Raw genomic sequence first — 15,636 nt, forward strand, 5'->3', positions numbered from 1 at the left:
AACGCAACTGGGTGAATCACTACTTTATCCCTGTTGTGTTTCTGGTGAAGCTTCTGAAACATTTCAGCCCAGGCAGTAAAAACAGCATGAATCTGAATTAATAAATTATTTTGTTTTGATGGGAAAGCTGTATATGTGACTGAAGTAAACTGGAGCATCTGCTATATCTACGAAGTTGGACAAAAGAAACCTCTTCCACTTCCTCCACGCCTTGCAGACAGAGAAGAAATGGACAAATACAAGATGAAGTTCAGTACTTGAAAAAGGTTTCAGGTACCCATAGATCCTTATCCAACAAGATTGCTAGATGTGCTTTGCTGCTTAATTCCTATTGACTTTTCATTGAGTGTCCTTAAATTCTGCTCCATTAGCATAGAATTTCATATTTTGCAGAAAGGCAGAGCCTGCCCTGAGGAAAGCATTTTTATAGCTCATATTGCCTGATGTTAGATTTGCTATAAGCTATGTTTCAGAGGAGGCTGGGAGTGGGAGGAATGCATTGTAAATATGAGGGTCCTGCATTCAGCTGCAATGAGTTTTGCCTCTGGGGTAGTAAAGTCAGAAATGTTGAGTAGCCCTTCCTATTTAGAGAATGAATCATAGAATGTTTTGGGTTGGAAGGGACCTTAAATATCATCTAACTCCAGCCCCTGCCATAAGGGGTGAAGTGCATTTAGTTGTTTATACTTCACTTGGTAGTTGCCAGGGAGCTAGGAAAAGAATCCTGATCAAAAACCTGTTGAGTTCTTGGTGTCTGATGGCATGTGGATGATAGGAGCCAGGCATCTCTGTGGCTGTAACAATGATATAAGACATGATGACCAAGGATAGGTCTGCCACTAAGAAACATGCTTGAAACCCTTTCTCCCCGTTTATGTTAAAATGCAGATACAAGTAGTCATAATAGCAATCTGGAATGGAGGAGCTGCCAAAAGCCTTACAAGTCTCTTAAGACTTGCAGCAGATTTCTACAGAGAACAGGAATGGTTCTTATTGAGGTCATCAGTTTTGCTTGGCTGTTTCTATATCTGGTCAGACCAGAAGATGAAACAGGAATGCACAAAGGAACATTATACTGCTGTGTCTTCCAAGAGATCTGAACTGCAGAGGATTGTGCCTAGCAAAGACATCATTGGTGACAGTTTCTAGGAATTGAGAGCTTCCAGCTTCTCTCCTGGGCTTTCTCACACTATGACAACTAGTGGAAGAGCTGTCAGAGGACACACAGACATTTGAGTAGTCTCCTAGGACATGTAATCCCAAAATGCTTCAGGTTCTACATTAAGTGCCAAAACTTTTGGAAATCAAGATTGTTATGCTTATAGTACAATGACAACTGTTAAGGCAGTAAATATAGACTGGAACTGAAAACTATCTGTCCACAGCCATATTAAGGACATCTGTGTAATTAATTCTTCAGCTAGTTTTTGTTCCAGAGACGGTTTAGGGCAACAGCCACTTCTCTATACTGTCACACACCTTGCCAGACTGTTTCCATATTTTCACTTACTTTCTAGAGTAGGGACAAACCATGATAGCTCAGCTCAGGTCAAATCAGACTGACTCTGACTCCTGATGTCTCGTTGTGGTGACTCTGTGTGCATAAGTACCTGTGCTCTCACCTTTTCTGTCCCTGCACAGTAACAGAGCAATGCAAGATGGTGTTGTTGTTTTCAGCTGTTCTGCACAGTAGAGGGCAGAAAGGGAGCATGGGCTTCACTTGCTTCTCTCTGCACTAGGAAGCCCAGATGGCCAGCTGGGTATGCAGATAACACCTTATTTCATAAAGAAGCATCTCAGCTACAGTTGTTTGTATGCTGGAGTACTTAGAGATGAATCCTTCCCAGATTCTTTCCTGGGAAAAGAGGTCTCAACACTGTTTCCCATCTGGGCCTCTGACCGACTTCCACAATAGTCCAGTGTGATTAATCAGTATTGCTCTGGCAGCTGGGGGGAACACACATTATACTCTTTCCAAACAATATCAAATATTGTATTAATTGTGTAAATGGTAGTTTCCATTCTTGAGCATGTTTGAAGAGCAACAGCTTTTTTGTTGTTCTTTTTTTTTTTTTTTAATTCAGATTGATTTAAGTAGAATCTGAATTTTGTTTTATTGTTTTGTTTTGTTTTGTTTTGTTTTTCTCCAAGGTACAGCAGCTGTGTAAGAGAACATTTCACTATAAAGATCAGGATGATTCACTGCATTTCTCCTGAGTACAGATTGTTGACTTCTCCCACACAGTCTTCATAAATTAGGAAAGAAATTTGAAAAGCTCTACAATATATGTTTTTGATTGTTCCTGGTTTACAAAAGTTAAGTTAGACCTCAAGTCTTTGTTTATAATACAACAGTTTAAAATGCATCAGATAAATAAAAGCTACACTCTTAGGTGTCTCAAAGTAACAGTGGAGCCATGGCATGATTTAAACAGGAGAGGCAACGAGTTCAGCCTCAGAAACTCACCTTCCCTTTGTGAGGCCTGAGACTACTGAGTACCTTTGGGTCTTGGGACCTGTTCCTCAGCTCTTACATAAAGAACAGAAAAGTGGGATTGTGCTAAATGTCCATGTTCAAGTGAACTAAAAACTCATCTCCTTTAACTCACTACACCAACTATTCTCAAACAAGAGTTTAACTGTGAAAATGAAAACAGTTATCTACAAAAACATCCAGCATCATGTATGTAATTACTAATCTGTGAGAACAACAAAGAGGAGCATAAGGCTAGGCGTCTATACCAGCAGTAGGACTTGTTTTTCTCTTCCCAACATTTACTTTTTCTACACAATGTATATTTAGTACAGGAAACCAGCTAGTAAAACTTGCCTGAAACAAGATTTGGTTCCATGTTTCAGACTACAAGTGAAATGTCAGAAGTAATTCATTCAGGAGGTGGCAGGATCACTCCAGGGTTGTTCAGCCCTCAGTTAGAATAATAAATAAATAATCCCAGAAGCCTTTTTTTTTTAAAAAAAAAAAAAAAAAAAAACTACAGGCGACATGAGAAGGTTATCAGAATGCAGCATGTTGTAGACTTAAAGTGCATCCTTCTGTGGTTACTGTAGTAAACTGCAATATATTACACTGTAATTCTGTCAACAATTATTTTCAATCATTCCTTGAGACTTGTAGGCATTCAAGCCTAATTCTTCCCTATAACAAAATAAAGATAGCTTAAGAAAAACACAAATTCAAAACAAAATCTAACTTAATTAATCATGTATGGTGGGAAGGTGGTCTGCATTTGAGTGATCTACAGGCTCCTAGCATTCAGCTGCGGTGAGTTTTTACTAGGGAACAATTGAAATATCATTATCTTTTCAACTTGCAATGTCACACTTGTTAGAGCAGGGGCTGAAATACCTTGGACCAGCAAATGCTGAGGCAACTTCACAAACACAATCTTTGAAATCAAGGCTTTTGAGATGAAATTCCTGAGCTGTTTAACAAAGAAGAAACTTCAAGGTCTCATCTCATAAAAATGCAAAGATCCCAATGATCAGGTCTTCAGCAGCAATAGGGTTTCAAAATATTTTGAACAAATGACAGAATAAGCTGAGACAGGAACCTGTAGCAAGGAAAATATATGTCCTGTTCATCTCTGGTTCTGCCATGGACTGGCGACACATGGACTGTACATTTTCTGTTTAGATAATAAGAGAAACTGAGATTTGGGATTGCAGGGTTCAGTCCCAACTGACAGAGAGGCATGTGGAATAGTATTTACAAACTTCCTTCCCTTCCCGCCCCTTCCCTTCCCTTCCCGCCCCTTCCCTTCCCTTCCCGCCCCTTCCCTTGCCCTTGCTCTTGCCCTTGCCCTTGCCCTGCCCTGCCTTGCCCTGCCTTGCCTTGCCTTTGCCTCGCCTCACCTCGCCTTTCTTCCATATTGCCAGTTCTTCCAGTCCTGCTCCCTGCTCTCTTTTCTTTAATTCTGCTCTTCTTACTTGATCCAGAGAACTTTTCTTGCTTTAATCTGGGTAGGAGGATTGGCAGCGAGAGGAGCATTGGAAACACAGTCTCTTGGTTTGCAGTTTTAGTGCCAGGGAAAGAACTTTAAAGAATTGTTTCAAGGAAGAATACGTGCTTATTGCTCTATGAAAGAAGTTCAGTTAGGGTGGGAGCTCATGTAGAACAGTCATTATAGGTAATATCCAGAGGGCACAAATGTCAAATGCTAGTAATTTTTTGCTGAAATTAGCTACTGACCTCAATGATGACCTTCCTACACAGGTGCATTATAGATTATGTTAAGTTTGCTTTTACTCTTTCTCTTTGCTGTACCTCTGCCACAATAAGCGCTCAAAACTTATGGCATCCCAGTAATGATGCAGCTCTTCAACAATTTTCATCTTAATCATCTTTTTGTTTTGCATGGAAAAAACATTAGCAAGTCTAAAGACTGGCACTTCCTCACCTAACTTTAACTTAGAAGTTGAGAATCCAATCTATTTAGGTGTCTTTTATTTAATTAATAACATAATTTTAATGTTGAGTATAAATGAACAATGAATACTTCAGAAGCATAAAGTGGAAAAATTAACTTTGACCTCAGGAAAAGTATTTTTAAATATATTTTGCACTGCTGATTGGGAAATCTTTTAGAAAATGGGCTGCCTTGTTCAATGGAATCATAACTTAATACATAGTACAGATATTTCTCCTATTCTTCACTCTGGCTTTCACCCTGAAGTTGATGTTTTGCCTTAGGTGTAGAATCTACCCCCAGCCTCTCTTATCACACAACAATTGAGGTTGAGAGGGATGTCTGGTAGTCTTCTAGTCCAATCTAGTCCATCTAGACCACTTCTTGAAGTGGTCCATTTAAAAGAGGTTGGTCAGAGACACTCTGAGTTTTGAGTATCCCCAAGGATGGAGATTCTCTGAGCAACTTCTTCCAATATTTGACCATAATCACAGGGGAAAAGAATGTTCCTTTTATGGAATTCGTGATCAAATATATATATATATAGCAGCAAATGAACAGAAAACCCTGATTTTCACTTATGTTATAGTTTCTTCCTTTATTACACAAGCATCTTGCCTGGCAAAACTAATAAAGGAAAAGATTTTATAGCTCACAAATATCTCCTCCTTTAAAGCACCCATTTCAGTATGCGTGTGCTTTTCCCAATATAATATGAGATTCTGTAATTGCCTTCGGAGGTATTTCTGTACTGTGAAATCAAAGTTACTTCTTGTTATGATGGAAAGAACTTACTATTTTAACATTTAACATGTCCAAACAAATATTAGCATCACAATCTACTCTACTAGTCCAGGATAACCTGTTCATATGTCTATATCATCAATGGAGTAAGCTGAGTACATACACAGCTTTGCAGAGCAAAAAGAATAAGTTTTCATTCACTTCTTCCTTGTCCCTTTCCCTTAAAGTAGTCTGGGATCGTTTTTAACCCTTTCTTAAGCCTCCTGTAAAGCCTTTGTCAGATTAGATAGCCCTCTGGAATGTTAAGTCAAATTTGATTATGGTTTTTTTTTTTTTCCTGTCTTGTTCATACATGTAAAGTACTTTCTACCACACTTAGATTTGATATATACTGCTTTGACAAAAGGAGATATAATTATTACTTTTGAAAATACCGTGCCTGGAATAATTTATGTCTTAACAAACTCTGAGAGAAAAAGGTGTTGGGTTTTTGGTGTTTTGTTGTTGTTGTTGTTGTCATTGCTGTTGTTGTTTGTGGGGTTTTTTTTTTTTTTTGGTTGGTTGGTTGTCTTATTAGTGGGTCAATCTGTAAAACTTCTCAGGAGAGTACTCCATGTGTTATACTACATTTGTTTTTCAGATAAAAAAACTTTTCTGAATGAATTTCAGTAGCAAATAAGACAGATGTTTAATATAAATTTTAATGCAGTTCCGTACTTCTTTTTTTCACATAATTTACTGTTTGCATTTATGACTGAAAGAGTTAGCTCATTACAGATCTGGTTTATTTGTAGCCTCTTCTACAGAATACTTCACTCTATGGGATCTGATCACCTCTCAGGAATCATGAGTATATTTGAGGTGATGAAATGGTTACAGATTTTATCCCTCCTTAAGACTTTTTTTTTTTTTGTATCTAAGTTCAGACCTAAAGATGTATTTTTATCACTACTTTCTGTAACTTATTTCTGAGAAGAGATGAGAGCGCTTTTCAGAGTCTGACCACAGCAGAATCACTACAAATTATGTCCCAAATTAACTCTGATTTCTGGTAGAATGTCTGCAGCTTCCATTAGCTTCAGCTGGTGATGAGGATAATTTTCACCTGAACATTGTGTTTTAAAACTGGAATTCCTCCTTGTATTCCACATGGATATTTGTAAGCTGGATATTTATGACCAGTGAAGGCCCATCTCATACAAAGCATGTGAATCTCACACTGTCGTGATTGTGTCTGTGTGACCTCAGGGATAGTCTGGGGTAACCATCTGTTATTGGCATCTCCACTAGAGTGCTTGAAAGTTAGATTAGATTAACTTAATTCTCAATTCTCTGTCCCAATTTAGCACTGAAAAACAACAACAACAACAACAACAAAAACTAAAAACTACAGCTTGGTGCCCATTTCGACAGCCCACAGGCTGTTGGAAGTGTATGGAAGGGTCAGAATCCATCTCTCCTGATTTTTTTGTCCAGTCACAGGGAGCAAATTGTCCACTCTTCTACCTCATTTATTACATGAAGCCTCCAGTTTGAATTCATCCCTCATCCATGATTGCTGACTTCTGTTACCCTTTCATAGATATATCATGTCTACCATCACTGAAGGCACTGATCTGTATTGTCCTACATGGCAAGTAAAAGGTCTTTTCAAGGTCAAACTGACAAGATTCACAGCCGTTAGTTATCAGAGACCAAAAATAAAGATGAGCTGAATATAGCAAATAGGATTTATTTGGGTATCAACTATCACCTCAAAATAGCAGAAGACATGGTTGCTGAGAGAAAGAGATACAAATATAGTTTAGACACCTTATATAGTTTTATAAATAACAAGATAAATTTATATATAGACAGCTATTAAATAGGTTTGCCACTATAAGGATCTCTGTCTGGTTCTCTCCATACAGAGAGTCACATACTTGTGAGACAGCAAACTAGTATGGGGTAGTCAGAAAATGTGACTGGCCTACATCTGAAACACTGTTATTGCTCATTAGCGTCCTGGGCATTAGTGATTTAAGTGGCCCAAATATGACAATTAATTTCTCCAAGTTTTCTCTATCACAGTGTGATTAAGGAACACCTCCAACATAGTATGTGTAGCCTGCAGCAACAATATAAATTGTCTTTACTTAGTAGGTCTGCAAAGTCTGACAGGTATACCCATTTTTCAAAAATGTGGACTTCTGTTATTTCTACAAATAAAATTAATTTTCTCTTTCTAGGTCAATGTTTTTTAAATGTAGAATACAACTACAGAAACTATACTAGGGACAACTAGTAGGATATAGTGATAGACTTGGAACTGTATAGTTGGCATCAATGATAATTTATATTAGTGAGTAATGCAGACCAAAAGGAACAAATGGAAGGTAAAAAAATAAAAGATTATATAGCAAATTATTTAAACAAAGCATCTCCATGGGAATTATATGGTATCTGACTTTTCCAGACTTTTAAAAAAGGTTACACTTTGCCATGATTTTTGTTTCCTCACTGTCTTTGAGTAATGGCCATTATTTGCATTGAAAAAAGTATGCTCCCACACCACAGTATTTGTAAGTTAATAAAAATATCTTGGCCAACCAAGTTGAATTCTGAAAACTGTTTAAACTCTCTAAAGCCAATTAAAAAGTACACACTTTAAAATTCCTTATTTGGCACACTAGAGAAAGCAACAGAACAACAGACTATGAGCCTGAAGACCAATTATAAAATGCAAATATAGAGAACGAAAAGTGATACATTTTATATTGAAGAAGAAGAAGAAGGAGAAGGAGAAGGAGAAGAAGAAGAAGAAGAAGAAGAAGAAGAGAAGAAAGAAGAAAGAAGAAAGAAGAAAGAAGAAAGAAGAAAGAAGAAAGAAGAAAGAAGAAAGAAGAAAGAAGAAAGAAGAAAAGAAAGAAGAAAGAAGAAAGAAGAAAGAAGAAAGAAGAAAGAAGAAAGAAGAAAGAAGAAAGAAGAAAGAAGAAAGAAGAAAGAAGAAAGAAGAAAGAAGAAAGAAGAAAGAAGAAAGAAGAAAGAAGAAAGAAAAAAAAAATCTCCGGAGAGCAATAAACAATTAGAATCATAGAATCATAGAATATCCCAAGTTGGAAGGGACCCATAAGGATCATCAAGTCCAACTCCTGGCACCGCACAGGTCTGCCCAAAAGTTTAGACCATGTGGCTAAGTGCACAGTCCAATCTCTTCTTAAATTCAGACAGGCTTGGTGCAGTGACTACTTCCCTGGGGAGCCCGTTCCAGTGTGTGACCACCCTCTCGGTGAAGAACCTCTTCCTGATGTCTAGCCTAAACTTCCCCTGCCTCAGCTTAACACCATGCCCGCGGGTCCTCTCACTGGTGATAACGGTCACCTGCTTCTCCACTCCCCCTCACGAGGAAGTTGTAGACTGCGATGAGGTCCCACCTCAGCCTCCTCTTCTCCAGGCAGAACAGGCCAAGTGACCTCAGCCGCTCCTGATATACCTTCCCCTCTAGGCCCTTCACCATCTTCATCGCCCTCCTCTGGACACTCTCCAACAGTTTAATGTCCTTTTTGTACTGTGGTGCCCAGCACTGCACACAGTACTCGAGGTGAGGCCGCACCAGCGCAGAGTAGAGCTGGACAATCACTTCCCTCGACCAACTAGCAATGCCGTGCTTGATGAATCCCAGGATACGGTTGGCCCTCCTGGCTGCCAGGGCACACTGCTGGCTCATGTTCAACTTGCTGTCAACCACAACCCCTAGATCCCTCTCTGTGGGGCTGCTCTCCAGCGTCTCGTCGTCCAGTCTGTACATATAGCCAGGGTTGTCCTGTCCCAGGTGCAGAACCCGGCACTTGCTTTTGTTAAACTTCACGTGGTTGGTGATCGCCCGGCTCTCCAATCTGTCCAGAATAAATAAAATCAAAAAATCAACTCAGAGACAAAGACTAAACCATCAAGTTCTATAATATGAACACTACCACCTCTTTTACTGGATTTAAAACATGCTTTCTATTAAGAGAAATATCACTTGGATGGAAGCTGATACCAAGAAAGGATGTGACTATCAAATAAATTTAGTATCTCAGCAGTGTAGTTACAAGTCATATGATAAAAGTTATTATTGACTTGGTGGAAACTGACTCAATTTTGATAAATTTTAAGGAATAAACCTCTGGCCAGTACTGGTGCTTCTGGTTAAGGATGTCTTCCTTTTTCAGTCTGACTCAGAGCAGACCTAAACACATTTTGAACACACTAGTAAAGACAATGTCTCACACTGATGTTCTCAATATTGCCAAAACTGGTGAAAATAAATAGTAGAAAATGTCCCAAGTGTAGCTTTAAGAAAAGTGGACTGTTCTGACAGGTAAGTGTTATTTTCCGTAGTGTATATTTTTCCCTGTCTGTAGGTGAGAAGCTATAAACAATTAAGCATAAGGAGATCTGAGCTAGGCTTTATATTGTATTACTGTTGATTTGCATGTTACAGAAATAAAAAGATCAGAAATAGGAAGTGATAACCTGTGTCAGGACCTCTGTACATATTTCAAAGCAAAAACAAAGGGAAGATGAAAGCAATATTAAGTTGTTAATGTCACAGTAGAACCAAACACCAACAAAATAGGACTTCAATTAAGACTGGACTCCAACACATAAACAGAGGTAAGAAAAGACAAATATGGAAATGATCTTTTTTTTTTTTCTTTTTTAGTCAAAGTGTAGTGAACTGTTTTCAAACACAATTATTGTTTCAGATAATCCAGTTCAGACTATCCCAGAGGAAAAGCAGATTCATAGAAAGGAGCAGACATCCTAGAAAGTCACCAACCTGGAGATACCTTTCAGACTGACTCTAAGTACTACCTGTTCTCTTTTCTAGAATATGGTTAAATAATAGCCCTGAAACATTTGCATGGGGTGATATTTCTACACAATGAAAGAAATCTTGAGATGTCTACTTGGAACTCTTATTAATTTGAAAGTCTCCAGTTGTGTTTGTTGCTAGTGGTGGGGGTGGGGGTGTGTATGTGTGTGTGCGTGGGCAAATGTGGAGAAGATGATGTGATTGGTGATAGTGCAACCAAAGCTGCCATCCCAGCTGACTGGGTGGGGTCTTGTAGAAAAGGTAGTTTAACACTGTTTGTTTCACTTTATGAACTGTTACATACTGTTTTTGCAGTTCATATCTGTATCTGAATATGTTGTTCGCTCTCTAGTTCCAGGAAACATTTTGAAATTACTGTGCAATTTCTTCACCATTGCTATAGAAAGAAAATCTGTGTGTGGCCTTCAAGGCAGATGGAAAGAAGGGGACAGGGAAATGTGGCTTCAGAATCTTACAGGTTTCTTACTGTTGCCTCCACTGGTAACACCCCATCTTTCTGAAACAAGACATAAGACTATACGGGAACACTGAAATTTTCAGACCTGAGTCCTTATAATCACTGGAAACCATAGTGTAGATATCTGATCCAAGGAACTTCTACCCACCCTCCTGCCACCACGTGCTATCAATCACTTCCCAATGTCCTGTAATAAAGCCTTTATCAGAAGAATAAACGCCACAATTTAATGTCTCTCTAGCAGAGTTCAAGGAAGTGAGACCACCACCAGTCATATAAACCCCCCGAAATAACCCAGGTTTTATTAAATACGACTCCAGATGAACCAAGGAGGCAGACCTCACATAAGAGCAAAAAAAAATACGTCTGCCTTACTGGCCTGGACTGTCTGTAAGGACTGGGGCAGAGTATTTTGTAAGTTTAAATTAATTGAGCTATCTTTGCGCTTTTGAGCAAGACATGTTAACCAGACATGGGGGAATGTAATACCACTCAGAATGGGTGAATTACATCCTTTGTCCAGATTAAATTTCCCATCCATAAGTGGATGAGGTGGGAGTGGAGTATAAGTGATTTCCTGAACACCACAGACAACAGCAGAATTCCTAGAGTGGGGAGTAATGCATTCATTGAAAATACAGCCCAGGTAACCTGTGATTCATGTTATTTTCTAGTCCCTTCAGAGAGATGAGTTGGTATCTAAAGGTTCATATTACACATCTGATTTCTTATTCCATGCGTTACTTAATTATACAAAACCTTCACTTTTCAGCTGTAAATCTTTTCCTTTGCATTAATTGAGAAAAAAAAATAAATAAAGCAGGATTTCCTGACATTTTCAAATCTTAAAATATACTTTCATTTCACTTCCAAAGAGTTATGAAGTATTTCCATGTGCAGCATATGCTTTTTAAAAGTGGGGCCACAGTCTAAAATTCAAGGGAATATTATTATGTGTGAAGCCTTACAGATAATTTGCTTAGCAAATCTCCATACCTAGAACATTATTCATGTCTCATCTTTTACCTCTAGAAAAAGAACAGATTATAAATATAGCAAATTAGAACTTGATACCATCCACAGTATATGATAAAAGGAAGTTCAAGAGAGAAATAAGCGGATGAATGTTCTCTCCTGGTAATTTATATATTATTCTTTCTACAGTTTACTTATATGGCACAGGATCATGTTAAATATTCCATAAACATTCTATGACATACTTTCTTAGAGAAGAATATAACTCCTTTCATTGAACACCATCAAAAATATTCAGAGTTCTGCTGTGAATAGCCACTGAAAAAGCTTGAGCTCAAGGTTGATTTAATAATGTTTGTTATTACTTATTTATTTTTGGGTCACCTGTTTTCCAAAAAAAAAAACCTGTAGAAACATCCGATATCTGATGCTTCGAAAGCTATGTCACTAAGGTAAGTTGCCTCAAAAATTTCCAATATCTCTAATACGGTCCTGTGTTTTGTTTTTGTTTGTTTGTTTGTTTGCTTGTTTGTTTGTTTGCTTGTTTGTTTTTATGCAATGATTATTTTTTCTCTCCTTCTAGAAAAAGAAAGAAATGTTTTATTTAAATCTTTTTATTTCCAGGCTTCTGGAAACTGATGTGATTCTGTTAAGTCACTCTAGGGAGGATATGATCTCAGTTATGTAATATTTGTTTCTTGTCTCATAGGACATGGATCTCAGATTTGGAAGCATATATGGTATATATGAGGGAAACCTGCCACGTCTCTCACACAGTAGTGAGACAACAGAAATAAAAGGGAATTCCTTTTGTTAAACAGTTGTAGCACTGTCTGATTTGTCAAGATATTTGTTCCCATATTTATCTTTCTCCAGAAAGATAAGGCACAAACTTTGGGGGTTTCCATCCTATGTTTTACTGTTTACAATGCTCTTGCATTACATATGACAGGAAATACCTGGCGTTAGCTTTATACTAGCTAATTCAGGTACAAGTGACAGGGAAAATGTTGGGTTCAATGACAGATTAAAAGCTGAAAAAGCAAAGTATGTAAGTGGTTAGTTTGTGCTGAGCCTCATACTGCTACCATCCTACTGACTGCAGGCTGTATAGCCTAAAATTAATTTTTTGATATCTGTAATATATACACATTATAACATAATGGAATATAGATGATTGCTGTTTAGAATTATAATCTGGATCAAGGAAGAGTACATTCACTCTTTTAACAGGGAAAATAATATCACCATATGTTCAGATCAAAGATAGTGCAGACCACCACAAACATTATATTCCTTGTCAAGGCAAGAATGAGAAACTGTAATGGATTTTTGTTCAGAGCTGATTTTATAACCTATCACATTTAATGGCATCACATTCACATGACCTGACTTTATGTAACAGATTTATCGTAGCACAACTTACTGAACACATAACCTGCATTTTGCAGTAACAGTCAATGTTTAGACCAACTCAGCATTAACTACTCTGTGCAGATTTTAATTTTTCCTGTTTCATTGAAATTGAATGTAGACTTCTTCACATTAAAAGGATCTGATTGCTTAGTATGTATATGCTACACACCAAAGTGAGCCTTTAATTAAGGTCATGCTGAAAATGGCACCTGGAACATAGTTATAATTCTATTTTTAACTGGGATTTTTTTTATTATTTCTTTTTAGCAAATAAGGTCTTTGAATTCATCTATCAGTACCAGCTAATAATTGCCTAATTAGTTAGACAGTTGCAAGATGACAAAAAGAAAAGGTCTGAAAGATATCATGTTCCTGTAAGTTTTCTAAAAACTGATGTCTAGATAAGAGAGAGAGACTCAGACTGGTACCAGTGAGGGTGAAACATGGACTCAGCCACTGGCAATAAACTTTCCCTGCTGAAGCACCTATCAGCTCTTCTTCACTAGATAGTCAGCCAGTTTGCAGGTAGGTCTAAACCCACCACAGCAAGCAGTGCTCTTGCCTAATATGACAGATAAGCAACATGTCAAGAAATTGTTATGGCTAGGATATTATTTCTCAGCTAGTTTTAATTCAAGGTTTGCCTAGACATTTCAGAAAATACCTTGTGCAGGACTGCTAAAGATCATTTTTCATTTATCATCAAGCTGAAACTGGGATCAGCTCTAAATTTTAATTAACTTCTTCTGTTTTCCCAGCTTTCTATGACTGTTTGCATGTACGAGTCTTTAGGGATTTTTTTTTTCTTTATTGACAAACATCTGGATTTCTGTGGACTGCCAGTAGCCCCCAAGGATCAGCAGTTCCAAAACACTCGTTCAGGAACCCTGGGACAGGGAAGGAGGAGAGCTATCAGAAAAGAGGCTTGCAGATGTGGAGAAATATCACAGAATCATAGAAGCATAAAATTATCTATGTCAGAAAAAGTTTTCAAGATTATCAAGTCCAGCCATCAACCTGACCTACCAAGTCCCATCCCTAAACCATATCCCTTATTGCCATTTCCACACATCTAAGTACCCCTAGGGTCAAGGACTCCACCACTCAAACAGCCTGTTCTAATGCTTGATCACATGCACACACAAACACACCGTGAAGAAACTCTTTCCAATAGCCAATCTAATCCTCACCTGATGCAACTTGGGACTGTATCCTCACATCTTATCTCTTGTCAGCTGAGAGACTGACACCCTCCTCACTGCAACCTCCTTTCCGGTAGCTATAGACAGCGATGGGGTCTCCCCTCAGCCTATTCTTCTCCACACTAAGCAGCCCCATTTCCCTCAGTCATTCCTCATAAGTCTAGGTTTCTAGTCCCTTTACCAGCTTCGTTGCTCTACTCTGCACACACTCAAGCAACTCAATATCCTTCTCGCAGTAAGAAGCCTGAAACCGAACACAATATTCAAGGTGCAGTCTCACCAGTGCCACATACAAGAGGACAACCACTTCCCTTGTCCTGCTGGCCACACTACTTCTGATGCAGGCCAGGATGCCGTTGGCCTTCTGGGCCAAATGCTGGTGAGTAGGGTATGAAGATCAGAGAACACAGATCAATGGGAAACCAGACTTCATCCATCCTGCTGGAGTTACTGAATTTTCTACCATTGTTTTTCAGACTCAGTTTCAGTTTAGGGAGAAATAGATATTATTCTGTTAAAAATATCTCTCTTTTTTCTTTTCTTTTTTTTTTTTCCTGAAATTTCTTATGGGATTTTGAAGTGGCTGTAGCTCAGCAGACTTTGCTGCCACTGATGTGTTGCAGAATGTCTCTTGATGACCACAGAATCTGCACTAGCTCAACTTTGTATACTTTTTGTGTGCTTATTGTTCTTTTACAGTTCTGCGGGCAAGAATGCTGTATCACTCTGCACATCTTTATTCTGATAACGTAGTAAGCACATACATGTGAGTATTTAAAACTAGTAAAGCACTTTTGCTTCTCATGGATGGTCTTGTATTAACATCTGCTGCCAGTAATAAACACACCTAAAGCCTTGGAAAGAGCTCCAGACCAGACAAAGGACTGCATTCATGTACATTGGACATAATTCTCCCCATTGTTTAAAAAACCCTACTAGACAACAAATAAAATAAAATAAAATAAAATAAAATAAAATAAAATAAAATAAAATAAAATAAAATAATAAAATAAAATAAATAAAATAAAATAAAATAAAATAAAATAATAAAATAAAATATAAAATAAAATAAAATAAAATAAAATAAAATAAAATAAAATAAAATAAAATAAAATAAAATAAAATAAAATAAAATAAATAAAATAAAATAAAATAAAATATTTAAATAAAAAGAAGAAGGACATTGTAAGAGCTGGTCAGGACACTTGATACTGCATATTACATTTTCTTTCTTTTCTGGCCATGCTTGAATAATCTTATGAATTTGAAGTTTAGGTATCACAAGTTGTCCAACAAAAGTACAGTTACTCATGAATAATTTGGATTCCAATGTGTACATGAAGAAAATCGCTTAACACAAGGCTTTTTGTATTAAAGCCATCTGTGACTCACAGTATCATCATGCATGATATGGGGTCATTGTGTGAAAGCAGTAGAGCATGAAGGACAATGGAAATGGCATATGAAAAGCCACTTCAGGATGCCATGCACAGTTCCTGGAAATGGTAATGATATGGTGTTTGAGGAACAGTAATGTGTTTACACATTGCTGAT

General features: G+C 37.7%; 1 protein-coding gene and 1 long non-coding RNA gene across 4 annotated transcripts in view; one reads left to right on the forward strand and one right to left on the reverse strand.

Moving 5' to 3' along the window:
* LOC310892317 overlaps nt 1-15,242 on the forward strand; it is a 64,339-nt gene extending 49,097 nt beyond the window's left edge. Inside the window, exons 2-3 of one of the 2 annotated variants that reach the window (XR_014578049.1) lie at nt 9,902-10,003; nt 11,876-15,242. This is a non-coding gene — a long non-coding RNA (uncharacterized lncRNA). Of the gene's footprint in view, nt 1-9,901 lie in introns of both variants that reach the window. The other variant, XR_014578048.1, reaches the window with a different exon arrangement.
* The window catches only part of LOC310892313 (uncharacterized protein), a 153,270-nt gene that overhangs the window by 8,906 nt on the left and 128,728 nt on the right, over nt 1-15,636 (reverse strand). Inside the window, exon 2 of one of the 2 annotated variants that reach the window (XR_014578034.1) lies at nt 3,874-9,046. Coding sequence is in view for 1 of the 2 variants with exons in the window: in XM_083819886.1 (XP_083676012.1) it covers nt 8,512-9,046 (535 nt within the window). In the remaining variant the exon portion in view is untranslated. Of the gene's footprint in view, nt 1-3,873; nt 9,047-15,636 lie in introns of those variants that run through there. The other variant, XM_083819886.1, reaches the window with a different exon arrangement.

Source organism: Anser anser (genome assembly GCF_964211835.1).
Source record: "Anser anser genome assembly, chromosome: 1".
Taxonomy (NCBI): Eukaryota; Metazoa; Chordata; class Aves; order Anseriformes; family Anatidae; genus Anser; species Anser anser.